The following is a 27,063-nucleotide window of genomic DNA, read 5'->3' as shown; positions in this document are numbered from 1 at the left end:
AATGGGGTATGGGGTATCTTTTCATTTATGTAGATCTTCTTTCATTTCCTTCAGCAATGTTTTGTAGATGGTAGGAGAGAGCCATCTCTCCCCATCTTCCTCTTCTTACAAGGGCACTAATCCCACCATGAGGCCTCCACCCGCATGACCCCATCTAACTTTAACCACCTCCCAAAGACCTCATCTCCTAATTCCATCATACCTGGGGTTAGGGATTCGACATATGAATTTGGGGGTGGGGGTGCCATGATTCAGACTATAGCACAAGGTCACTAATATTTTTTTCCATCTTTTCTTCTAGAAATGTTATAGTTTTAATTCTTACATTTAGGTCTATGGGTCATTTCAAGTTCATTATGTATATGGTGTGACTTAAGAGTAGAAGTTCAATTTTTACATACCACTATGCAATTGTTTGAGAATTATTTGTTTTGTTTTTTGTTTTTTCAGAATTATTTGTTAAAAAAACTAACTTTGCCTACTGGATTGCCAGCACTTTTGTTAGGAATTTTAAATTTTTCCAAATTCCTGACAGTTACTAATCTTCAAAATCTGAGACCAAGAAATCAGAATTCCTGAATCGTAAATTATTCTATATTTTTCATAGCACTTTACTTCATGTTTTTAAATAATAATGAGTTATAATCATAAACAGTGAATCACTTTTCTGTGACAGGATTATATTTAAAGCTTCAGGGGTTAGCTCAGTAAAATAAGATATAATAATAAATGTATGGTTATTATGATGAACCATATAGTACAACAAAATTATATATTTCAATAACGTACAAAAATAATCTCTACCTGATAAAGGCATTTGGTAGTAGAAAACATTAAAAGAATAAAATATTAGCACCGAATGGATGCCCAAAAAGCATCATTTAAAAACTGAAAGATGTCACAAATATTTAATATTTAAAAGTTATTCTTAAATGAGATTTTAAAACACACAAGTATTAATTGCTTGTATTAAGTATTAATATTTGTCATAAGACAAATATTCCAGATGTAGAGAAGTTTCTTTCATGTTGTGCTGATGTTGGTCAAATTGTTCTGAGTGTGTCCAAAGCAAATACAAGTTGGACATTAGACTACATATTGCTTCATATAAGCTCATTTCCTCTTTGAGGGATGAAAATATTTTGTCTGCTTGCCTTGATTTTGGTTTTGCTGTTAAGATTGATATTGCTTGTCCTAATTCAGACTGCAGATGAGCTGATTTCACATCAAAGTATTCCACAATGCTATTAACATCTTGCCTTTGCATTTCTTCTGTAAAAGTAATTACAAAGAACTATAGCCTTAGAGCAAATATTCAAACACTAAAACACCACTGGATTCTATTAAGATAACGTAATATTTGGGTATCCTAGCAAGGTCAACAGCACTATTATTACAAAGCAACATGTTTCAGAACTGCCAATTTAAAGACTGCTCCCAAAATTTATTATTTCTTGGAACGAGATTTGCAGGATTTTTATAAAGTGTACTGATGTGTGTAAATTCATTAATATGTTTTTATTTACAAAAAAGACTCATCGTGAGGAGCGCGTAGGGCTACATACACTTACAACATGGTGGCAGTGACAAGCAAGAATGACAGATCTGATCGTGGCCCCTTCTCTCCCATATGCTCCGTCCTGGTTTCAGAACTGTTGACCTTAACCTTTGACACTGATTCCACTCTTGCTTTCAACTTCATGTCAGTGGATTCCTTTGAACTGGTAATACCTATGTTGATGTTTAAACTTTAATTCCCACAGATTTTTTTTTTTGCCTTTATCCTGATTTCTTGACTGATTTTTCTCAGAGTTTGGAGTAACATAAATGTTCCTAGAAATATCAGGAAGGGATTCCTGCATGGAAACGCTGCTGGAAATAAAGAGATCACAAATGTGTGGTTGTGCTTTGGGACACTCAATTCTGTTTCGTTATCTATTTATCTTTCCTATGCCAGCACCACACTGTTATTATACCTGTGGCTTATAGCAAGTCTTAAAGACAGAGGGTAAGTCCTTCAGTCGGTTGGGAGGTTCACGCTGCTGGATAAAATAGCCACCTTTCATTTTAAAGGGTCGCCCAGTTTACAAAATTCTCTTGTTTCATACTTCGAGATGACCATTTTAAGCGGAACATGGGTTTTCATTTCCATTTTACAGTCAAGATCCCTCACCCTCGGAGTTAAGTGACTTGTCCCCAGTCAGGTAGCTGGTTGGGTAGACCTGAGACAGTCTTCCAGGTCCGGGCTCTTGGAACTTCTCCACTGCCTCCCCACCACCCAGCCCCATGTTCCCAGGGCCAGTTTTTCTTGTGCAGGTCTCCCCAGAAAAAAGACCCCCTCAGAAAGGCTTTCCCAGGCCCCCTGCGGAGACCAAGCAGCCCCTGACCCTGTAGCCCCTCTATCCTGTTTTGTTTTCCTCCTATGACTCATCTCTGTCTGTGCTTATTTACTTCTTTACTTGTTGATTCTCTTTCTCTCTGCCACTACAATGTAAGCTCGGTGAGAACAGGATCTCACACTCCTTGTGGAGAATGGGGCTTCTCAGCACCTGGCCCAGGGCCCGCAGAGTCAGTCAGGCCTCTGCAGTCAAGGTTTGTGGAGTGCATGGAATAGATGAAATAAGTGAATGCTTCCCCCCTCCCCCCAAGAGCAGTAAGGCAAGTGACAAACACCAAACTGCGTATTTCCTCCTGAACTGTATGTGATATTAACATGGTTTAAATTCTAGTATACAGTCAACTTCCCCACATTCCCTATTAGATATAACTAAGGGAAAAAAGGAATGTCCTTCTGTGCAAACTACCTCACAAAGCAAAATGAACTGGAAAAATCTGGGGAAGTGGGAGCTAGAAAATGCATTTTTATTGTTTTCACAAACTCTCGTACTGAATTCAAATTCCACGAGCATGACTGTTTCTGTGTTTGTGGGCATGATCTGGGTGGATAAGCAGAGGATGTTAGCTAGCCTACGCTCAATTCAGAAGGCAAGCCCGTGGAGGTGGCTGACGAACGGTGACTTTTATGTCTAACAAAGAATTTGAGTCTGAAAAGCAAAATTAAGATCAAATAAGGTATGTCTGTATGATAGCTACCCAGGAATAAAGGATATCTCTTGCGGAAGGAGAGTTGGGGGAAGCGGGGGGAAAGAGAAGACATGAGTACGTTGTGTAAGTATGTGGCTCAGTCCTAGGTATCAAGTTTATTTTTAAATAATAAGAGATTGGCCTAAATAAAAGAAAAATGGATTCTGGGTTACAGAGAATCAATGGCACTCAACTGGAACTTCTTACAAGAACCCAATTTGAAACTGGCTACACAATCCCCTATTGCTAACTCACGTTAATGCAACACAGCAAAGATTAATGGGTGACAAACATGAGAGAAATTAATACTAATTCCTAAATAAGGAACTTATACTCAACACATAATTAGTTGAAGCTGAATTCAGAACATCTGAAATTTTCGGAGGCTGGGAGGAAATTTACTTTTGCACTAAAATTTACTTTTGTCTCTGATGAACGGATTCACTAATCAAATCAGTAATATAATCAAAACAAAACAACTCCTCCCACAGCAAAAGCCCAGCTATTTCAGAAAATAAACTGCTTTTAAAATTTTCCAGGAAGTTAACCATGACCAGTTGGACACACATATTTATCCGTAGAGGGATATAAATAACTTGACAAAGGCACAGAGAACAGGAGAGGCTACATCAGAGGACAGGATGTCAGCTCACTTTGGAGACACACTTTGGAGATGACAAGTAGAAAGAAGAGTGCCAAAGAACTTTGCACAGAGGAGGAAACAGAAATCTAAGTGTTGTTTAAAAGGCTGATGCACCCAATAGAGCCCTGCAAAGTCTCAGCAAATAACAGGCACCGGATTCCTGAAACAAGCAGGTGATAAGGACTGGAGCTATGTTAACAGGAGGAAGGGCTGTACTAGGATCCCCACCCCCATCCTTGGGAAGCCAGGGTACCAGCATTCCCCCAGGCCAGCAGCAGCTGGACAGGAGGTTTACTCTGTGGAGAAACTGACCCTCTCATGGAGGCACCAAGTCCAACAGTGAAGAGTGGGATTGAGTAGGGGAGTAAGAAGTAATGAACTAGGGAAGCAGCATCCCCCACATCCTGAGAATTGAGGCCTCCAGCTTCCTTTTGCCAATCAGTACCCAAAGCACCAACAGTTGGGCTTACCTCCCCCAAGCTGCAAATCAGAAAATCAACGTCTAAAAAACCCTGAATCCTTAGTTAATATCACACTTAATGCAGAATGCTTTTGTCCTAAGATAAGGAATAAGACACATATGCTGGTTCTCACTATTTCTGCTTAACACTGTATTAGAGGCCCCAGCCACTGCAATAAGACAAGAGAAAGAAATAAAATTTATATGGTCCACTGGACAGTGAGAAATATAGCTGCCTTTATTGGCAGCATATGTGATTATCTAAACATAAAATACCAAATAGCCTATAAAAAGTTATTAGAACTGGGATGCCTGGGTGGCTCAGTCAGTTAAGCATCTGCCTTCAGCTCAGGCCATGATCCCAGGGTCCTGGGATCAAGTCCCACATTGGGCTCCCTGCTTGGCTGGGAGCCTGCTTCTCCCTCTCCCGCTCCCCCTGCTTGTGTGCTCTCTCTCTCTCTCACTAATAAATAAATAAAGTCTTTTTAAAAAAAGTTATTAGAATAAGCGAATTTAGTGAGGTTCAAGGATACATGGTCAACATATACAAATCAACTGTATTTCTTTATATTAGAAATGAACAACTGGAAATTGAACTTTAAACTATATGATTTATGGGATGCCTGGCTGGCTCAGCCTGAAAAGCATGAGACTCTTGATCTTGGGGTCATGAGTTCGAGCCCCATGTTGGGTGTAGAGGTTACTTAAAAAAATAATAAATAAAATAAAATAAATGACTTACAATAGCATCAAAAAGCAAAATACTTAGCGACAATTCTAATAAAGCATATGTCACTTTTGTATGCCAAAAACTATAATAAACTGATAGGAAAATTCAAAGAAAACCTAAATAGGTGAAAAGAAACACCATGTTCATGAGTTGGAAGATTCAATACAGTTAAGATGTTAATTCTCTCAAAAATGGTCTAGAGATGCAACATAATCCCAGTCAAAGTCCTAGCAAGCTTTTAGTAGAGATCAACAAACTGGCCCTAAACTTTATGTGGAAAAGTGAAAAGCAAGGATGAAGGATTTACCATCTGATTTCAAGACTCCCTGTAAAGCTATGGTAATCAAGATAGTGTGGTACTGGTAAAAGGATAGACGTAGGGGCTCCTGGGTAACTCAGTCAGTTAGGCATCTGCCTCCAGCTCAGGTCATGATCCCATGGGCCTGGGATTGAGCCCCACATCGGGCTCCCTGCTCAGCGGCGAGTCTGCTTCTCCCTCTCCCTCTGTGATCTTGCTCACTTTCGCTCTCTTGCAAATAAATAAATAAATAAAATCTTAAAAAAAAAAAAAAAGGATAGATGTATAGACCAATGGAAAAGAATTGAGTCCAGAAAATTTTTAATTATATATATATATATATACATATACAGCCACAGGTTTTTGACAAAGAAGTCAAAGTAATTCAACACAGAAAGAACAGTCTTTTCAAAAAATGGTGCCAGAACAAATGGAGATCTATATACAAAAAATGAACTTCAAATAGGTCATATACCTAAACATACAACAAAAACTGTAAATCTAATAGAAAAAATAAGACAATCTTTCTGACTCTAGTTTAGGCCAAGATTTCTTAAGTAGATCACAGAAAGCACAAGCCATAAAGAAAATTAGAAGCCTCAGAGAAAATATATGTAATAACAAAGCCAGCTTCTCACCTCCTCACTCTACAGGGAAAGGACATCAATAAAATTAGCCTCCACACCCACAGCTTCTTATCCCTTTTTAGTTCATTCTTAAATAATAATAGACAGCTGAAAATAGTCAAATATTTGAAGAAAATCTTCCATATAAGATACAAAACCCAAAGCAGACCAACATAGAGAGAGAGAACTCTGAGGAAATGGAGACAATGTAAGGAGCTGGGAAAACTTTAAAAACTACAGGCAGTCTGCTTTGCACATAATATAGATCCATAAAAGTGACTGGACAAGCCTACTGTATTAGCAAGTCAATGGATACACAGAAAACCAAGACATAGCAATAATTATATTACTTGGAAAAAGTAAATATCAAAAGAAAGAGTTGAAAGTGGTTGCCTCTGAGGGACGAGATGAGGGTAGCAGGGGACAACTGCTTTTTATTATAAAATTTTTCTATTATTTGGCTTTAAAAAACAATGTTCATGTATTTTATTGAAAATATTCTAAAAGAAAAAAGTCAAGGACTTCACAAAGATTTATTTAACATGGTGAAAAACCCTTATACCAATAGTAAATCAGTACTTGTCTGGCTATGTTAAATGGGCATACTCAGCTCTGTCAGACTCATTGGCTTTGTGACTCCAAATAAGACCTGCTTTTCTGACTTTCCAGTTCTCTCTAACTAGAGTCAGGGAGGGTGGACAAGATCACTTCCAAGTGTCTTCCAGCTCCATGAGTATATGGCTTTATCAAGTAACACTTTTGCTCACAGTTATAGGTGCAACTGGTTCTTTAAAAGAATCTATCTCATTTCTTCACAAATGTCCTACAATCTAGGTTTCAGTCTATACTTCCATTCATCTGAATTAGTGTGGCATTACTGTGTTCCACAGTTATGAGCTTTTGCAAGTAGAAATGACAGCTAAGAAAAAACTCAAAACCAGTTACCTAAACAACAACATTTATAGCATCGATTATCTTAATCCTACATATTTTTTAAGATATCCCCTCTCTTTGGGAATTGCTGTTTTTGGTGGTTTCTGTTTTTCTTATATATCCACCAAACCCAACCTGAGAAGGAAAAAACTCCATAATGTCAACTGAGCATCAGGCTCAAATTTGGAAGTGAACTGTTTCACAAATGATGTAGAAGAAAGTAGGCAGGTGGGGCTATCCTATTCATGAAGAACCCAACTCTTCTTTGCTGCGTGGGCACTCACCTTGCTCAGATGCCCACCATACAGACACCGACATACAGAGAGAAAAAACTCTGAGGAAACAGAGACAATGTAGGGAGCTGGAGAACTTTAAAAACTACAGGCAGTCTTTGCTTTTGCACATAGTACAGGACCATAAAGGATCTGAGCTAACAGAGAGGGAGAAACTGGAGATGAAAGAGGAAGATTTAAAAAAGGAAGCTATTGACTACCTGGAGAACGCCAATCTAAATTCTAATAGTTTCATTATATCCATCAATTTAGCCATCCTAAATGGACATTTACATCATATATTTTGTCAAATTAATGAGGAGATGACATCACTACCACTACCAATCCCATCTGATGAGTCAGCAGCGTACGATGGCTTTAGCAGGAGAAGAGGACATCCTTTCCGCTCCCTCACAACAGAAGACCACCTACCAGAGGATGTTCTGACACCAAGAAACCACATGCTTCTTGCATCTCGGTTTGGTTTTAAGACCCTTCTGGGGGACAGTTTGTGACTACAGCACAGTAGACATGAATCCCTTCCAAGAATTTAGAATTATTAATCTAAGATGATGAGCTAATGTGCCTCATGGTCGTTCCCAAGAATTCCCCAATTCTTTATATCAGATAGATGACAAGGGATGTGATACTCAGGAAATGGTGGTCTGAACACTGGTTTCTGTAGCATAATGTAAGATTAATTTCCTCTTATTTCCCTTAAAACATGATGATAAGGCGTGCATGAACGGTCTTCAGACTTGATATTCCAAGGATCCAGTCAATCTACTCCCACCTTCATATGGGTCTTTTAAACAGCAAGTAAGACAATAAAATAAGGTAGATTCTGGTGTAATTATAAAAGAATGTCATTCCTTCCTGCCTTGTCTTTAGCAAAGCAATTGAAAGTATTCTTAGCCTGACTTTATGTTGTTCAAAAGGGAAAAAAGAGTCTTCAGGGCCTTTCCCAATCGGAAACTCAGTAGGAAGATATGTTCCCAGGGAGTTCCAAGTTCTCTTGTTCATTCATTTATTTAAACCTTTCTCTGAGCGACCATGGGGCATCCTTTGTTAGGTGCTGGAATGTGAATAAATAGTATCGTTTCACTTTCTACAGCAGTTCCCAAGGCAGAGAACTCCCAAGGATCCCAGGTGGCATGGAAGGCCTCTCAGAAGGCATTTCTGATGGTGGGGAAGGATCACAAATGGGCAGATGAGGAGGGAGCAGACATTCTGGAAAAAGTATACATGGAATTTGGGATGAGAGAGATGAGGACCTGAATCTGGGTTCTGTCATTTACTGGTTTTGTGACTCCGGGCAACTTCCCATACTTCTGTGAGTCGCAGTCTCCTCGATTCGTAAGTAGGTTGTTATGAGGATTAAAGAAGAAAATGAAGCGAAACAGCACAGGCTACAGCGCGTGGCACGTGGCAGACACCTGAATGACAGCGCCTTCGCTCTTCCCTCCCTGGCCTGCGGTGGGCATGTTTTTGGAGATGATGTTGAGCCGAGTCTTCAGAGGCAGGGGTCCAAATCTTTGAAGAGCGTCCAGAAAGGAGGAGAGTCAGAGAGAAGGAAGAGTGTGGATGGGAGGCGCAAGCAGCCTGCGTAGGTTGTACGGGCTGGGCCTGAGCTGCGAGGCAAGGCAAAGTAGGGGAGTTTTCAAGTAGCCTCCTCAGGGTGCGTGAAGCCATCCGCTAACTGCCACTTGTGAATTCACGGGTGTCTGGAACCTGCAGACCATCAGGACCCACCCCAAATGCCCTCCTCTGTTGGAAATGTATATGAGGCTTCTGGAAGACATGGTTCCATTTTTCCCCATCATTATAAAAACTTAAAATATACAGAAAAGTTTAAAGAAGAGTACAGTAAACATCCACTTAGCCACCACTTAGATTCCATAATTAGTTCTACGCTGGGATTGAAGATTTGAAAATATACAGTAAATTTTAGTTCTTTTGCATTTGGAAGAAGGGGCACAAAAGGGAGGATGTGAACATTCCCATCTGGCAAGCATCTATTTGGCTCCTGTAAGACCAGCAGTGCAGCTGAATGAAACGGAATCTTTGCTTCAGAGACTTGTTCTTGACAAAAGGAAGCACACCTCGAGTCTGTCGACGGCATTTAAACATGGAAGTGCCTATCGGCACAATGACAAACCTGGTTCTGGGCCACAGCAGTCATCCATCCTTATACCTGGCCTCCCCCAAATAAACACCAACCTCCTATTGCTTCTGCTCACTTAGGATGGACCAGCAGAATTAAAAAGCATACAGTATCAAAAAAGAAGTATCAAAAAATGTTTAAAATTTCTACCTCTAAGCAATTAATATATACAACTTACACATTTCATATTTTATTTCAGCTAAAACTACTACAGAAAATATAGAAAGAATCCTAACTGCACTGATCTGGGTAACTCAACCAGGAAAATTTGTTTTTGTTTAGTTAAAGGACATGTAGAGCATGGAGGACCTTAGGAGAAGGGAAAAATGAAGGGGGGGAATCAGAGGGAGAGACGAACCACGAGAGACTATGGACTCTGAGAAACAAACTGAGGGTTTTAGAGGGGAGGGGGTTGGGGGATGGGTTAGCCCAGTGATGGGTATCAAGGAGGGCATGTACTGCATGGAGCCCTGGGTGTTATACGAAAATAATGAATCGTGGATCACTACATCAAAAACTAATGATGGGTATTGTATGGTGACTAACATAACATAATAAAATAAAATTAAAAATAAATAAATAAAGGACATGTAGAAAGTAGCACTTCACTGCCCTATAAAGTGTGTTGAGGGCAAATTCAATTGTTAGCACCATTAAAAAAAATTACATTCTTACAAACACAGATAATCACTTTTAATTATGGTGGATCAAATAAATAACGGGAAAATATGAAAAGAAAACATTAATTCTCAAATATCACTGCTGTGAGGAGATGTGAATGCATTTCAAGACATCAGAAGTCATGTAAGTGCCAGGTGATACTCAATGGAGCTTTCATGTTATTTAAAATAAAATCTTGAGATGACATTCTGCTTTCAACTGTGAGGTAAAAGAAGGCTTTTCCATTTTCACTTATGTGCTTTTGTCAGTTTCCGCAGCACTGACACTTCATACCCTAGACCTGTTAAAGCAGACCTTCATCTAAAACTCAATCCATCTGGGTGCCAGACACATGACATCCCATCTAACAAATGAAAACGGGAGGGCTAGATCTTAGCAGCATATTCTACTCAATTTACCAACCTCTCATTTTATCTTGAGAATTTTTACAAACGCAATTAAAGTCTAAAATAGACTAGTAACTGAAAATTATGAACTCATCAACTCTTTTTCTTGATAATCCATCATTTTCTATTCAAATTTTTAAAGTATTCTAGGTCTGTCACCTCCCTTTCCCGGTTACTATGAGAAAGGCTTCGAGTGAAACTCTAAGGGGTGCCTCAGTCAGTTAAGCGTCCGACTCTTGGTTTTGGCTCAGGTCATGATCTCAGGGTCGTGAGACTGAGCCCCACATCCTGCTCTGTGCTCTGTGGGGAGCCTGCTTGAGACTCTCTCTCTCCCTTTGCCCCTCCCCGCAACTTGTGTGCACATGCGCTCTCTAAAAAAAAAAAAAACTACTATAAAAAATGCATTGAGTTGCCTTCATCTTTTTAAATTTTTTTCATTTTTTTAAAGATTTATTTATTTGAGAGAGAGAGCGCGCGCAAGAGCGAGGGAAGGGGGCAGAGGGAGAGGGAGAAGCAGACTTCCCGCTGAGCGGGGAGCCCGACACGGGGCTCGATCCCAAGACCCTGAGATCATGACCTGAGCCGACAGCAGACACTTAACCGAGTCACCCAGGCACCCCTAAAATCTTTAATTGTGGGACAATATACATTACAAAATTTACCATCTCAACCCTCCTAAATGAGTTCAGTAGTGTTAAGTACACGCACATTGTGGTGCAACCAATCTCTAGCACCCTTTTCACCTTGCAAAACAGAAACTCTACACCTATTAACCAACAGCTCCTCATTCCCTCCCGCCCCTAGCCCATGGCATGACTTCACCCATGTGGTAGCAGGCATCAGAATTTCCCTTCTCTTTGAAGCTGAATAATATTCCATTGTATGCGTCAACCACACTTTGTTTATCCAAGTTCCTTGCACCTCTTTTTATATTATTCTCAGGAATCCTACTGACATATCTCCTGTGAGAGAAAGTGGTGGTGTCCTGATCTGCAGGCCCCCAAGAAGTCAAAGGGAAGAGACAAGCTAGATCAGTTCATCTTTCCCTGGCACAGGCCAGGTAGATGGGACAGGGGATACTTGTAAGAGTTGTTCCTGCATCTTGATTTAAAAGCTCCTAGGTTTTATGTCTTTAGGGACATTCTGTGGGAAACCCAATTTGCCTGGTTAATCGTTTCATTTTATTAGTAACTACACACTTCCAAATTCTGCATTTTATTTTATTTTTTTAAAGATTTCATTTATTTATTTGACAGAGAGAGACACAGTAAGAGAGGGAACACAAGCAGGGGGAGTGGGAGAGGGAGAAGCAGGCTTCCCGCAGAGCAGGGATCCCGATGTGGGGCTCGATCCCAGGACCCTGGGATCACGACCTGAGCCGAAGGCAGATGCTTAACCATCTGGGCCACCCAGGTGCCCCAAATTCTGCATTTTATATTAACCAGACCCTAGCTCAATGTTTATTCCGATATCTTAAAATACTCCCTTCAGACCAGAATGATCCTTTCTTCCAACTGTTCAGCTGTGGAAAGGAGTTAAGTGGGAGGGCTGAGTGGAGGACCGTGATCGTTTCTCCTTAGCTATTACAAAAAATCACTTAGAACAGATGTTAAAGGTCTCCACCACCTTCGCAGTCTGAAATTAGCACAGCCCTCAGAAGATACTTAGGCCTGGCCAAAATCAACACAGAGGAGGGAAAGGGAGCCGATCAGCAGAAAGAGCTCTGTCTACGGCAGCACCAGCCCTATGACGTGGAGCAAGACACGTCCCCTTGCTCAGTTTTCTTATGCGGGATAATGCTACTTAAGCCCCCTGCGGGTTCTTCCTCAATCCCCTGTGAGGGCAGAATCACTACTCCTCTCATCATGACATCTCAGGATCTTAACTATGGTTCCTACTGACTCTCCCTCCAGCTGCTGTCCCAGGCTGAACACACTCAACATGTGTCCATCTGTTCTCACTGTGAAGTCCTCCTCCTCTGGACTCGCTGCAGTGCCTCAACTTAACTTCAACCAATCAGCCGATCAAAGCCCAAGACTATGGGGCGCCTGGGGGGCTCAGTCGGTTAAGCGTCTGCCTTCAGCTCAGGTCATGATCCCAGGGTTCTGGGATGGAGCCCCCCATGGGGCTCCCTGCTCAGCGGGCAGTCTGTTTCTCCCTTTCCCTCTCTGTCTGTGCGCTCTCTCTCTCTCTCAAATAAATAAAATCTTTAAAAAATAAAAATAAAAAAGCCCACAACTGGATTCTACTAAGGGGATGACCAGTGCTGAGCAGAGGCTGACACTTCAGGATTTTTGATATTGTCTTGTACATCCCACTATCATTTCTGTTCTCTGGGTTTTTAAAATTTTTTAAAAAGTTAACCATTTTACATTGATGATGCATGGGACTAGACATCTAAACCCTCGCCTCAAAGAAGTAAGGTTGAAATTCAGAGGTTTTAAACTTAGGGTTTTTTTTTTTTTTTTTAAAGATTTTATTTATTTATTTGACAGAGAGAGAGAGACAGCGAGAGAGGGAACACAAGCAGGGGGATCGGAAGAGGGAGAAGCAGGCTTCCCGCAGAGCAGGGAGCCCGATGCGGGGCTCAATCCCAGGACCCTGGGATCATGACCTGAGCCGAAGGCAGACACTTAACAACTGAGCCACCCAGGTGCCCCTAAACTTAGGGTTTCTTTAATACAGGTTTTGTGTGTGTGTTGTGTGTTTTAAGAAAACATAATTTTTTTAAAATTAGACAGCATCTCTCTCAAACACGCAAGCTCACAGGTGTAGATGTGCCATGTCCCGAAGAGGCGACTTCATGCACGGGGCTATGGATCCCAAACACCCGTAAGTACGAATTCTGTGCAATTCTAGCTAAATTATTCAGCTTCTCTGAGATTCAACTTTCTCATACATAAATTAGGAATATCAGCAAGGGTTTCACGGCGTTGTTAAGAGTGATTTTCTAGGGCGCCTGGGTGGCTCAGTTGGTTAAGCGACTGCCTTTGGCTCAGGTCATGATCCTGGAGTCCCAAGATCAAGTCCCACATCAGGCTCCCTGCTCAGCGGGGAGTCTGCTTCTCCCTCTGCCCTCCCCCTCTCATGTGCTCTCTCTCTCTCTCAAATAAATAAATAAATAAAATCTTTAGGAAAAAAAAAAAAAGAGTGATTTTCTAAAAGATGTAAAGCACCTAGCACAGTGCCTGGAATGAAGAATCTGCTTTAAAAATAGGGACATTCTCTCACTTTTCACATTGCTCCAAAAAGCAGACAGTGTGTCCATGAGCTTTACACCTTCATACTGACCGGACAGAGGAAGAGATGGGAAGGTGAGAGAGGGTCGAGGAACAATCCTCCTCAACAAGAGCAGGGGTCATGAATTAATTTTTCACAACGCGTACAACATACAGTATTTGTGAATTTCACTATCAGGTTGATCATTTAAACTAGGATTCCACACACAGATTTAGCCAGTTAGTACATTTCATTAAGAAAGTTCAAGAGCACTAAAACCATCTGCAGTGTAAAGAATCACATTTCACCAGAAGCAGGGTAAGAGTGGCTTCCGAGACACAAGGTTAAATGAAAAACAGAAGGCAGAGAAAAGGATGTGTGGTCCATTACCATCTACCCAACAGGAGGGGAGGGCATATATATGCAGTTGCTTAATAAATTTGTAAAAACAGAAGGACAGACTAAAAACTAATAAACTTGGTCACCACGAGGCAGGGAGGAAACAAGCTGGGGAAGGCAGGGAGAGAAGCTTGAGAGATCTGACTCGAACCACACAAATGGTCAACATAATTACAAAGCAAAACTGATTTGAACAAAGGCAATCCCTAAAGTTACAAATGAAACAAACCTAAATGTTTATTGAGTTGGGAGCTTAACCACACAAAGAGGAATTATTCCAAGGGATTTTAAAATAAGGTAATTTGACTGTTCATCTCTAGTCATATACATATACTCTAGGGGAAAAAATTACTGCAAAAAAATTATTTTCAATAATTACATTATTTGTAATGATACTATTATAGTTATTCTGAAATTATTATTCATAGTAGTATAAAGCAAATAAATAATTACTTTAATATCATTAAGAACCAAAATTTTCAGCATAAGAAAAAAAGAAACTAAAAGAAGTTAATAAGTCCAGGAGTCTAACTGGAATTGGAAGTATCAGTATAAGCTAAACTTTTTTAAGATTTTATTTATTTTATTTATTTGACAAGGGAGAGGGAGAAGCAGGCTTCCCGCTGAGCAGGGAGCCTGACGCAGGGCTTGATCATGATCATGACCCGAGCCGAAGGCAGACGCTTAACCGACGGAGCCTGTATAAACTAATCTTAAAAAGAAAAAGGAAGGATGGAAAGAAGGAAGAATTCCTTGCTAGCCCTTTTAATTCAAAAACACTATAAATAACAATGAATCCATCATCAATAAACACGCTTAGAACCCAGATTACAGTTTCTAAATACCATTTTCCATCAAAAGGAACAGGCCCTTTGGAGAAATTTTTGGCTAACTCTAAATATAAGGTAGAAAATGTAGAGAAGAGCCTGGAATAAAGAATACCAGAAGTCAAAGAGGTTATTAAAGGCTACTGGGATTGTCTCAGAGGACTCACGAGTCACCTCAAAATTGTTCCCACTGCTCAGAAACAAGATAATTAGAGCATCAAAAAGAAGAACAACTGTAATATACTAAAATATATTTTAAAATATATATTTTTAAAACCTCATGATAAACAAACAAAACAAAATCACACTGCTGTTAGGTGACAGGAAACCAATTAACTTATTCTGAAGCTGGTTTTTAAAAGGTGTATTGAGGGGAGGGGTTAAAGAATTTATTCTTTTTCTGTATGAACTATATCTCCAGGTAACTAAAGAGATGAGGAGAAGCCCAATGTGACGCAAGAGGAAATATACATCACCATCTATGAAATATTCTTGCCATTATGTCAGTCCTGAATCTGATCAAGTTTACAGATCTTACTACCAGTTAATTATAAATATAGTAGTCAGGGAACATGTTAAACAAACTTAAAAGAATGCTCCAGAAAATGGGAAATTCTACAGAGCTAACAACCTAGTTTCTGAAGCACGCTGGGGGTTGTGGGAGAATCCAGTGAGAGAAGGAATTCATAGACTGAGATGAGATGCATCAACCAAATGTAATATATGAATTGTTTGGAAACCAGAGCTCAAACAAAACAATTATTTTTAAAAAATGTGTGAGCAGGAAGTTTGAACACTGGCTGATATTAAGGAGTCACTGTTAATTTTTTGTTGTTGTTAGTGGCATTGTAGTTTTAAGTGACTGTTTAATCTTTATACGTACAGAGACCTACGGCTGAAAGGATATGCCATCTGTGATTTGCTTCAAAATTATCTGAAGGGAGAAGGAGAGAAAGAGTACTAATAAAATAGGACTGGCCACACGCTGACTGGTGACACTCTGTGATAGCTAGCTAGCTAGGACTTTGTTATATTATTTTCCCTACTTTTGTATATGTTTGAAATTTTTCTGTAATGAAAGCTTTGGGATCTTTTAAGCAGAAATCCAAAAGGGCCTCTCTTCTGCTTCCCAGGATATTGCTTTTAAATGAAAAGACACAAGCTCTTAGAGGTTTTCTTAGGTGATGTGGTGACTACAGTCAAGACAATTATCCCCTATATGGCATGTACCTAGCTGCAATCTGTTTGAGTACTTTCTTCCCTTGAGAACAGACCTGGGAATATGTGGGGGTTGAGGGAGGCATGGAAGAAAGAGCAGAGCTCTGCAGATAAACCTGGTATCAAACCCATTGTCTTTGCCTAGAATTTTAATCTCCCTGAGCCTCTGGGAGATGTGGACAAACCTCACCTCCTTGACAATGCTGCTATGAGCATCACAAGAGCTAAAACATGAAGGACCAGGGCTCAGTCAGTTAAGGGTCCGACTCTTGATTTCGGCTCAGGTTATGATCTCAGGGTCATGAGAACGAGTCCTGTGTCAGGCTCCACGCTCAGTATGGAGCCTGCTTAAGATTATCTTTCTCCCTCTGCTCCCCCCACCTCCCCCACCCGCACGTGCTCTCTCTCTCTCTCAAAAAAACAAAAACAAAAACATGAAGGACCTAGCCCAGAGCCTGCACTTAAAACTGGCACTTGCATATTTATTCATTCACCAATTCACCAAACATCTGAGATATAACTCTGGGTCAGACTCCAGGTTAGGTGTGAGAGATACAAAGACACAGAAAACAGGAAAGCAGATTAATGATGACAGTGGGAAGAGCAATGTATTTAAGGTTCTTAACAGGTAAAATTTTTTGGATCTAGAGTTCTATATCCAACAACGTTATCAATTAGTTGAAATAGACACATTTTTATAGCATTTATTAACCATCCACTACATATGCAAAAAAGGAAAGAAATCAAAGTCACCCAGGGAAAAGTACTTCCCTCAAAAAAAAAAAAAAAAAAAAACCCCACACAAAAAAGGCTGGGATATTTGGAAGATTCTCAGTTGGGTAGCAAAGTTTTAATGACACAGGAATACACTTTCTTCCCAATGGGCCCCACCATGCAACTTCTTTCCTTCAGAGAACTGCATTAACACAATCATAAGATTATACATGCTGGACACCTGCTGCCATCTCCTAAAATCGACTTCTCAAGAAAGCACAGAAGTACAGATACAAAATGATAGTTAACAGTGTAACTAATCATGGTGAGAAGAGAAACAGAGAGAGATGGAAGGTAACTGCCTGCGCTAAATTTATACTCCTTTACAGAACTGACCCAGATATATTGGTCAAAGTTGACAAGACATGTATTGCTTAAAGGAAAATGGTCACAGTAGCTGGAAGAAGAGCCAGGGAGGGAGGGGCAAAGATTCTTCCCCCCTTCATTTTATATTCTCCTGTTGAGGCAAAATTTTAAAGATTATGTGCATTTCATCACTTTAATGGTTTAAAAAGTGCCACGGGAAACACCTTCTCTGCTAAAATACACTTAACCCCCAAGGGGGACACTAGGTTTGCCAACATTCCTTTCCAGAAGCGGAGGCTCTATCCAAGGGAATATGCAGACTGGAGAAACGTCACGTGGTTAAGAGAAAGACACAGAAGTGAAGCCTGTTCCTAAGCTTCCTAAGCTATAGAACCCAGGAGCAAACAAGAGGGACCCAGCAGGACACTTCCCCCAGGAGAAGCAGCAACAGCTAAAGCTGAATGGAAGGAACCGCTGGTGGCCAGAGAGGTGGGGGGAGGTGGGGAGGTGGGGAGGTGTGTGTGGGGGGGTGGGCAAAAAGGTGAAGGGGATTAAGAGGTACAAACTTCCAGGGACCAATCAGTCACAGGGATGTAAGGTACAGGGTAGGGAATACAGGCGATAATACTGGAACAGCGCTGCACGGTGACAGATGGTGACGACACTTAGTGTGGTGAGCCCCGAGTGATGTATAGTATTGTTGGATCAGTGTGTTGTTGTACACCTGAAATTAATCTAATACTGTATGGCAATTATACCTCCATTTAAAAAAAAAAAGTTAAAAAAAAAAAAAAAGACAAAGCTGAATAAGGATTTCTGCAGGGATGTCATGGAGCCAGGAGGAGCAAGAAAAAAGCAACAAGAGATGGGCAACATGGAGCTTCCGAAGGCATTCCTCAATCGCTGAGAGAGTGAGCTGCCACCAGGCAAGACGGGTGGTGCTCAGGCTGCAGAGACATTCTGAGATAGTGGGGGGAAGGGGGGGAGAAGTCTGAAAGCCAGAGGCAACCCCCTCTACGTCACAGAAGCAGGAAAGCAATGAAGGTGTAAACAGAGGACCAAGACACAAAGGACAGAAAGGCTGAGTCTGAGTCTGTTCTGCCACAGGCTAGTGGTTTCTAATCGTACTGAAATCATGGGGAGAAGAAGCTTCTGAGACATTCTAGTACAGAGATGGCTGGTGGGAATTTAAAAGGCAGTACCCACTAAAACGGTCAAGGATCTTTTCTTCATTTGGTGTGCTGCTTTATTATTTCAGTGTAGTATAAGGCTTTCATGGGTTCACTTGTGACACTGGTTTACCCAATCTGATTTTTTTTTAATTTTATTTTATTATGTTAGTCACCATACAATATATCATTAGTTTTTGCTGTAGTGTTCCATGGTTCATTGTTTGCATATAACATCCAGTGCTCCATGCAACATGTGCCCTCCTTAATACCCATCACCGGGCTCACCCATCCCCCCACACCCCTCCCCTCTAGAACCCCAGTTTGTTTCTCAGAGTCCATAGTCTCTCATGGTTAGTCTCCCCCTCCGATTCCCCCCCTTCATTTTTCCCTTCCTTCTTCTAATGTCCTCCGTGCTATTCCTTATGTTCCACAAATAAGTGAAACCATATGATAACTGACTTTTTCTGCTTGACTAATTTCACTTAGCATAATCTCCTCCAGTTCCATCCATGTTGATGTAAAAGTTGGGTATTCATCCTTTCTGATGGCTGAGTAATATTCCATTGTATATATGGACCACATCTTCTTTATCCATTCATCTGCTGAAGGACATCTCGGCTCTTTCCACAGTCTGGCTATTGTGGACATTGCTGCTATGAACACTGGGGTGCGTATGGCCCTTCTTTTCACTACATCTGTATCTTTGGGGTAAATACCCAGTAGCGCAATTGCTGGGTCACAGTGTAGCTCTATTTTTAATTTTTATTATATACTCCTTATCTGAAAATTCTCCAACCATGGGCATTTTCAAAACTCTCAGTCTTAGGTTGCGAAGAAACTACTTGCTACCTGCGGAGAGAAGCAAAGGATCTCTAGAGATTTTATCAGTTTCTTCCGTATGCTCTGCCCTGCATACGGTGTAAAAACATCTGGAATTTAAGAGCCAGAAGGGACCTTAGCATTTTTTTCCCAACAAAATGCCTCATTTAAGATGAGAAAACAGAGGCAGATACTGGGCTCTGGATAGGTATTTACTGAAGGGAAGAGTGAAAGGGCAGCTCCCCTTTTTGCTAATTAATATGCTCATTCAGTCACTTTGAGAAAGCACTAACTTTCTATGACAACTATGTGGAATCTGAAAACTGTAACTTTGATATATGCTTTAGCGTTTCCTACATAAGCAGGAATTCCCAGGAGCTACTACACTGTCAAGGAAGGCTGAAATGGAGTCTCACAGACAGAAAACACGAGAAAGAAGAGACTAGCCAAAGGGTTTTTCCCAACAGTTGAAAAAAACGCAAATTGTAAATAATCCGGAGACACAACTGACCAAAATCTCTTCAGGGCAAAGTGGCTTTGCAAAACCATTTTCTTTAATTAGAGAACATTCTTAATAAAATGAGAATGGTAATAGCACCTGTCTTTCGGGAAGGTTTCAAACTTCAGGGCTTATTTACGGGGACTAAATACCTACTAGGGAGATTTTAAATATTTTCACATCCACTGGAAAGAAGGATTCTTCAAACACCATGCTAACCTGTATTTATTCAGATTTCATGCCACCCAACCAAATCGCCTTCTCAAGCAAATTTATGTCCGGTCCAGTTTCCCAGAATCTAAGCCCTAGAGCTTTGTCCAGTTATTGACTATAGGCTCCTTGAATATTCTGGACACTGAATCCATCACGGACAAGAAAAGAAGTATGTGCCACCATACCAATGCAAACAGCCAAAGGAGCTGATGTCCATTTCTGTCAGCACAGCTAACAGCCCCGGGGAGAAGCTCAGCTGCTGTGAGAGCGCTCCCAGCGTCTTAGAGTTCACTCGCTAAAGCTAAGAGAAGTGAGGTTCAGGGCTGCGGCGACTTTCCCCTCAACCACAGGGCCCCCCAGGCCCCCCAATCTGCACTATACCTTTAATGAGGAAGGCCTGCATGTTTGTGTTTAAACTTAATGCCATTTTCACCATACTTCAGCCCCTTATTTTCTTCACAAGCATTAACTGTTTAAAAAAAGAAAAGGAAAGGAACAAAAAAACATCACCATATCAAGTTTACAGCATATGGAGAAGTAAAATAGGAGCCAAAAGATCACAAAGGATGAGAGGGAGGTAAATGGAAAGAGACTATTGTAAGAGTCCTAGGTTGTCCATGAAGTAGTGTGATTTTCACTTGAAGATCCACTGTGATACATGAAAGAGGCACATTATAATTTCTAGAGCAGTGCTTGGACAACAGAAATATGTGAACCACAAATGCCATTTAAAATTTCTAGGAGCCACCATTAAAAAAAAAAAAAAAAAAGTGAAAAGAAACCAGTAAAGTTAATTTTAATAATATTTTATTTAGCCCAATATACCCACAATATTATCATTTCAACATGTCATCAATTCTTCAAAATCTGGTGTGTATATTAAATCAACAACACATCTCAGTTTGGACTAGCCACACGTGAAGTACTCAACGGCCACATGTGGCTGGTGGCTACCGTACTGGACAGGGTAGTTCTACACCGGGAGTCAGCAAATTGTTCTGCAAAGGGACAGACAGTACACAAATTGAGTTTTGCGGGTCATAGGTCTCTGTCAAACTACCCAAATCTGCCACTGTAAGGCAAAGCAGCCAGAGGTAATAAATAAATTAACAAGCATGGCTGCATTCCAATAAAACTTTATAAAAACACGTGGACTGGAGTTGGCCTATGGGCTCTAGTTCGTCAACCTTTACTCTGGAGCAATGACTAAAAAAATAACACCAAGAGGTAAAAGCAAAAAAGTCTAGAGAAGATAAACAGGATGCTAAAATATCAGCAAATACTAACTAATACACAATTCATTCAAAAGGCAACAGAAAAGAAGAGGGACAAAACCCAAGCAGGACAAATAGAAAACAAATACCAAGATGGAAGGCAGACCTATCTGTATCATTCATTAGATTAAATGTAAAAGAAAGGGGTTGTCAGAATGAATAAAATAGCAAGACCCAAGTATATGCTGTTTATAAGAAACACACTTTATAAAGACAAACAAGTTACCAGTAAAAGGTTGAATAAAATTTTCTATGCAAACACCAAGGTTAAGAAACAAGAGCACCAATATTAATTATCAGATAAAATAAACATCAAAAAAAAATTACTAGATATCAAGAGGAATATTCCATACTGATGAAAGGGGCAATTCATTAAGAAGACATAGTAATCCTTAATAGGCACATACCTATCAAAAGAGCTGCAAAATACATGAAACAAGAAATTGATAAAATTAAATGAAAAAACAGATTTACAACCACAGCTGGAAATTTCAACACCTCTCTCAGTAGGTGAAAGAAAAAGCAGACCCCTCACTCCTGCCGCCAACTCCCAAAAAAATCAGTAAGGATATAGATTTGAGCACCACAAATCAATGTAACCTGAAATGACAATAATGAAATGTTACACTCATTCAAGTGCACGTGGAACATTCACCAAGACAGACCATATGCCGGGCCATAAAACCAGTGTCAATAATTATCAAAGAAGTTCTAAATAACTTCTGGGTCAAAGAAAAAAGCACAAGAAAAATTAGAAAATATCTTCTAATAGACAGTAGTAAAAAGACAACCTATAAAAATCTGAGGGATGCAGCTAAGCAGTCTAAAGGAAAATTTACAGCTTTAAATGCTTTTATTAGAAAAGAAGAAATACATAAAATCAGGGAGTTAAGTTCCCACTTTAAGAAGCTAGACAAAGAATAACATTAAAATACAAAACAAATAATAAGAACAAGGATATAAATAAATGGGAAAAAAAAGAAGACAAAAAAAACAATAAAAAGTTGGTTCTCTGAAAGAATTGATAAACACCTAGCAAGGAAAAGAGCAAGTAAACACATATTACCAATATCAGAAATTTTTAAAGGGACATAACTGTAGATCCTACAGATATAAAAATTATAAGGGAACATTTTGAGCTAATAATTTTATGCTAACAAATTTGACAATTTAAATGAAATGAAATATTCCTTAAAAAACACGAATTACTAGAAGTGATCCAAGAAGAAACAGAAAATCTACACAATCCTGTATCTATTACAGAAATTGAGTCCATAATCAAAACCATTCCACAAAAAAACTTTATGCCCAAATGTCTTCCTGGTAAACTCTACCAAAAACTTAAAACAAAAACAAAAACCACCCTATACACACTGTTGGAAAATAACAAAAGAGGAACTTCTTAACTATTTCTATGAGGTCAGCATAAACCTGACAACCAAAACTTGACAAAGATTTAAAAAAAGAAAAAAATTTCAATCTAGTATTTCTTATGAACAAAGATATAAAAATACTTAACGAAACATTAACACATCAAGTCCAGTAGTACACAAGAAGGATAATACATCAAGACCAAGTAGGATTTCTCTCAGGAATGCAAATCTGATTAAGCATTCAAAAACCAATTGATGTCATTCAAAATACTAACGAAATAAAGGACAAAACCATACAACTTAAAAAGATACAGAAAAGGCATCTGAAAATATTCGACATCTATTCAAACTTTCAGCAAAGTGGATATGGAAGGCAACTTCCTAAACCCAAAAGAGGACTAACTGGACAATCTAAGAGCCGGGTTCCTGGGGAAACACTGGACTTCCCCTCTCTATTACTGGAAACAAGACAAGGATATCCACCCTTCCCACTTCTATGTGACAACAGACCAGAGGTGCTAGTCAGTGCAATCAGGCAAGAAAAAGAAAAGGCATAAAGACTGGAAAAAAAATAAACCTGTTGTTAATAGCATACCAATAGGATTGTGTGCATAAAAAACCCTGTGGAATATTAAAAAAAAACAAAAAACAACTATCAGAATAAGTCAATTTTAAAAGGTTGCAGAATACAAAGTCGATATACAACAATTAATATGTCTATACAGAAGCAGCAAACAATTTGAAGATGAAATTTAAGTAACAGTTCCATTTACAATAGCATCAATAATATAAAATATTTAGAAGAAAATTAACATTAGATTTGTAAGACTTCTACAGTAAAAACTACAAACCAGGCTGAATGAAGAAAGAGGTAAGAGGACTGTAAAATTTGTGTGGAATACAAAGGATCTAGAATAGCCAAAACAATCTGACAAAGAATAATAATGTTGGAGGGTTTATGCTACCTGATTTTAAGACTTACTATAAAGCCACAGAAATAAAGTGTGGTATTGGCACAAGAACAGGCATAAAAATGATTGGAACAGAACAGTCTAGAAATAGACCTAGACATACATGGTCAATTTATTTTTGACAGAACTGCCAAGTCAATCCAACGAGGAAAGAGAAGTCTTTTTAACAAACATTGCTGGAACAAGTGGATATCCACATTATAAAAAAAACAAAACTAAATCGTGACTCCTATCTCATTCCATATACAAAATTCATTTGAAATGGGTCATGATTTAAATGGAAAAACTAAAACTATAAACCTTCTGGAAGAAAACCGGTGCAACCTTAGAGTAGGCAAAGATTTAACCATAAAAGAAAAAAAAATCATAGACATGACTCCATCAAAATTAAAAATATCTGCTCATCAAAATCACTAACAAGATGAATATGCAACCCCAGATTCGAAAAACACATTTGCAGCCTATACATCTATCTGACAAAGGACATGTCTCCAGAATACATAAAAGAACTCCCACCAATCAACAGTAAAAAGACAAAAACCCAATTAGGAAATGGGCAAGAGGCTTACATACCCACCTCAAAATGAAGATATCTGAATGGTCAACCAGCACACAAAAAGGTGGTCAACATCATTAGTCACCAGAGAAATGCAAATTAAGACCACAATGCAATACCCATCTTGTACCATCTAGAATGGCTGAAATAAAAAAGACAGCACTACACGTTGGCAATCACGCAGGGCAACCAATACATTCACACAATACTAGTGGGGTATAAAATGGTACATCTAGTTTGGAGAACTGTTTGGATGTTCTTATAAAGTTTAACACACACACACTTACCCTGAGAACCAACAATGCTACTCCTGGGTACTGACTCAAGAGAAATGAGAACATATGGCCACAAGACATTTTTTATAGAAATGTTCACAGTGACCTTATATATAACAGTCTCAAACCGGAAACAACCCAAACATCCACCAAAAGGAGAGGGGGTAAATGTTGTCTATTCATACGGTGGAATACTACTGAACAATGAAATAATAACAAATTCCTGATACACACAATACAAGGGTGAATTTCAAAACCATGTCAAGTGAGGGGCGCCTGGATGACACAGTCGGTTGAGCGTCCGAGTCTTGGTTTCAGCACAGGTCATGATCTCAGGGTGGTGAGATCGAGCCCCATGCCTGGTTCCACGCTCAGCACGGAGTCTGCTTGAGATTCTTTTCCCCTCCCTTCCCCTCTGCTCCTCCCACAACTTGTGCACTCTCTCTAAAATAAATAAATAAAATCTTTAAAAAAAAAAAAAAGTTAAGTTAAAGAAGCCAAGCACAATACAATACGATTCCCAATATGATTCCATTTTTTATAAATTCCAAGAATAACCAAAATTAATGCATAGTCACAGATATGACAAATGGATGCTTAGGGCAGTAGAGGCTTGGAGTTGCTTGAAAAGGGATGCAAGGAAATGTTGTGAAGAGACAGAAATGTTCTATGTCCTGCTTTGGGTGGTAGATACATTGCTGCATATAACTCTAAGAACTCTGAGCTAACATTTTAGATCTGTTCATTTTATTGTATATTATGTCTTGATTATTAAGTAGGCTTCACACCCATCACAGAGCCCAATGAGGGGCCAGAACCCACGACCCTGAGTTCAAGACCTTAGCAGAGATCAAGAGTCAAAAGCTTAACTGACCAAGCCACACAGGCACCCCTATATCTCCATTTTTTAAATCTCTAAAAGGCCATTTAAAAAGCATAGCGGGCAATCCAAAATATTAACAGTGATTGCTTCTGGGTGATGGGATTATGGCTAATATTCTTCAGTCAGTTCACACTTTTCTAATCTTTATCATTTTCTGTAATGAACTTTCCCCCGTTTTCTTACCCACATTTTGTCGTTTCACAGAGATACAAGTGACCACTACGTATCTCCTGAAGAAAGGATTTTGGGTAATGAGGGGAAGTATGTCAAGTTCTCTTTCTACAGCAGGCGTGTGGTTCAGTGTCTCCAAGGGATCCGAAATGAGGTCGGAAGCCCAAGCAGGAGCATCAGGGCGGACTGCGGGGAGGAGGAGAGGGTGGATCGGACCCAGATGAATTCAGCTCTGACCCTGTTCCTTCACTGAACGTATGGGCGGGTCACAGAGCCTCTGCTTCCACACCCCTGAAATGGGAATGACACGTATCCTGTCTGCCTCAAGGGGGTTTTACAAGTTTGTTAACTGCAAGAGCTGCGGGTCTACAAGGCACAGAAGGAATCTGGGTAGCAGTAACTTCTGATATTTTGTGGAAAGTTAGAAAAAAAGTCTTTCTCGAAAGTCAGATTTAGGACTTAACAATCCTGTGAGAAGAGGGAAGAAAAGCTATTGCTAGAACAACTCTGCCCTTTTCATTCAACAGTCGAGAACTCTTACCTATTGGTGTGGTAGTAGTGATTCTGCAGACCATAGGATATGCACTGAGTGTTTAACCGTTTTCTCTCAACCTCCTGCCAAGTATCTTCTGTCCACTTTCTCTTGATCTGCTTCTCCTTGTGTTTTTTCCCCACATATTCGGCATAGGTCTGGATCCGATAGCTTTCTGCATATTTGCTGGTATTGACAGCTACAAGGAAAAGAAAAAAATCCGTATAAGAAAGTCTAGCCTAGCCCCAGAGATGTCACTTTTGAAAGGTGGCCTGAGGTCGTCAAAGAAACCAGAAATTCGGGTCTGAGTTCTGACCACAGCTCTACCACTGAGAAGCCGGGGCGGCGGGGGGGGCGGGGCTTGGGGATGTCCCGTGGGCTCTCCAAATCTCAGTGTTCTCGTCTGGAGAAAAGAATCACTGAGCCCCAATCTTCTTGATGGCCCGAGAGTGCTCTGTAAACTATAAAGAACCATAATGGTGGTAAGTGAAAGCTATCTGCAGGTAACATTACTGCTTGAAAATTACTCATTTTCAGTGTAAGAAAATGGGAAAAAAAAAAAAAAACCACTAAGGGGAAAACTGCAAACCCTTACTTGTTAAAAATGAAAATGAAAGCAATACTGACAGCAGAGCTGACCACTGTATCAGAAACTGAAGGTCTACCCTCTGTCTGTGCCCGGGTTTTTGCCCACGTGGTGTCTCATCTCACAGTTCCTCCATCTGCAAGGGAGGAACTGCTTCTACTCACGAGAAAGTGGGGGCACAGAGGGGGGGGGCTGCCACGGGCCACACCGTGGGTCAGTGGCAGCGCTGGGGTGCAAAACCAGGCTGCTCTGACCCTAAGGCCAGGGCCTTTCCTGTCACTCTGCACTTCACTTTGAACTCTGCAAATTCAAGATATCCCCACCGTACTTGAGACACGGCTCTTCTTCCGCTTTTAAAGACTGCTAATTCTCTGTAATGTGCTTCTGGCTGGCAGGAGCACTTGAGAACTGGAGCTTATTCCCTCCCTGGTGTTAACATTTCACTAGGGCCAGGTCGGTTTCCTTTGAGTCCTTGCTGCCTGCTCCTCGGAGGCTAGTGGAAAGAATGTGCTGGGAGCGTGGGAGTGAGGATCCATGGGAGACCTGCTGGCGGATGGGCAGCCATTCGCTGGTTCTGGCTCCTGCAGTTTGAGCATACACTCTCCTAGCCCACCATCACTACCAGCGGTTACTACCCACACTGGCGGCGATACAGTGAGTGTCTGGCCATGCTGGTCGGGGCCGTTAGGAGCAGACTTGGTACCTGGGCAGCTGTACAA

The 27,063-nt window shown here is 40.3% G+C and overlaps 1 protein-coding gene across 5 annotated transcripts in view; it reads right to left on the bottom strand.

The window, feature by feature from the left end:
- PARN (poly(A)-specific ribonuclease) overlaps window positions 1-27,063 on the bottom strand; it is a 161,442-nt gene that overhangs the window by 21,396 nt on the left and 112,983 nt on the right. For 3 of the 5 annotated variants that reach the window (XM_078074782.1, XM_078074784.1, XM_078074783.1), the window contains one exon: window positions 25,768-25,957. In XM_078074782.1, the coding sequence (XP_077930908.1) occupies window positions 25,768-25,957 (190 nt within the window). Of the gene's footprint in view, window positions 1-20,518; window positions 20,722-23,918; window positions 24,040-25,767; window positions 25,958-27,063 lie in introns of those variants that run through there. The other 2 variants (XR_004916355.2, XM_036089179.2) reach the window with 2 other exon arrangements.

The sequence above is a fragment of the Halichoerus grypus genome, chromosome 6, assembly GCF_964656455.1.
Source record: "Halichoerus grypus chromosome 6, mHalGry1.hap1.1, whole genome shotgun sequence".
Lineage (NCBI taxonomy): Eukaryota > Metazoa > Chordata > Mammalia > Carnivora > Phocidae > Halichoerus > Halichoerus grypus.
The sequence above is the reverse complement of the archived record's forward strand: the minus strand, read 5'-3'. Positions and strand labels throughout refer to the sequence as shown.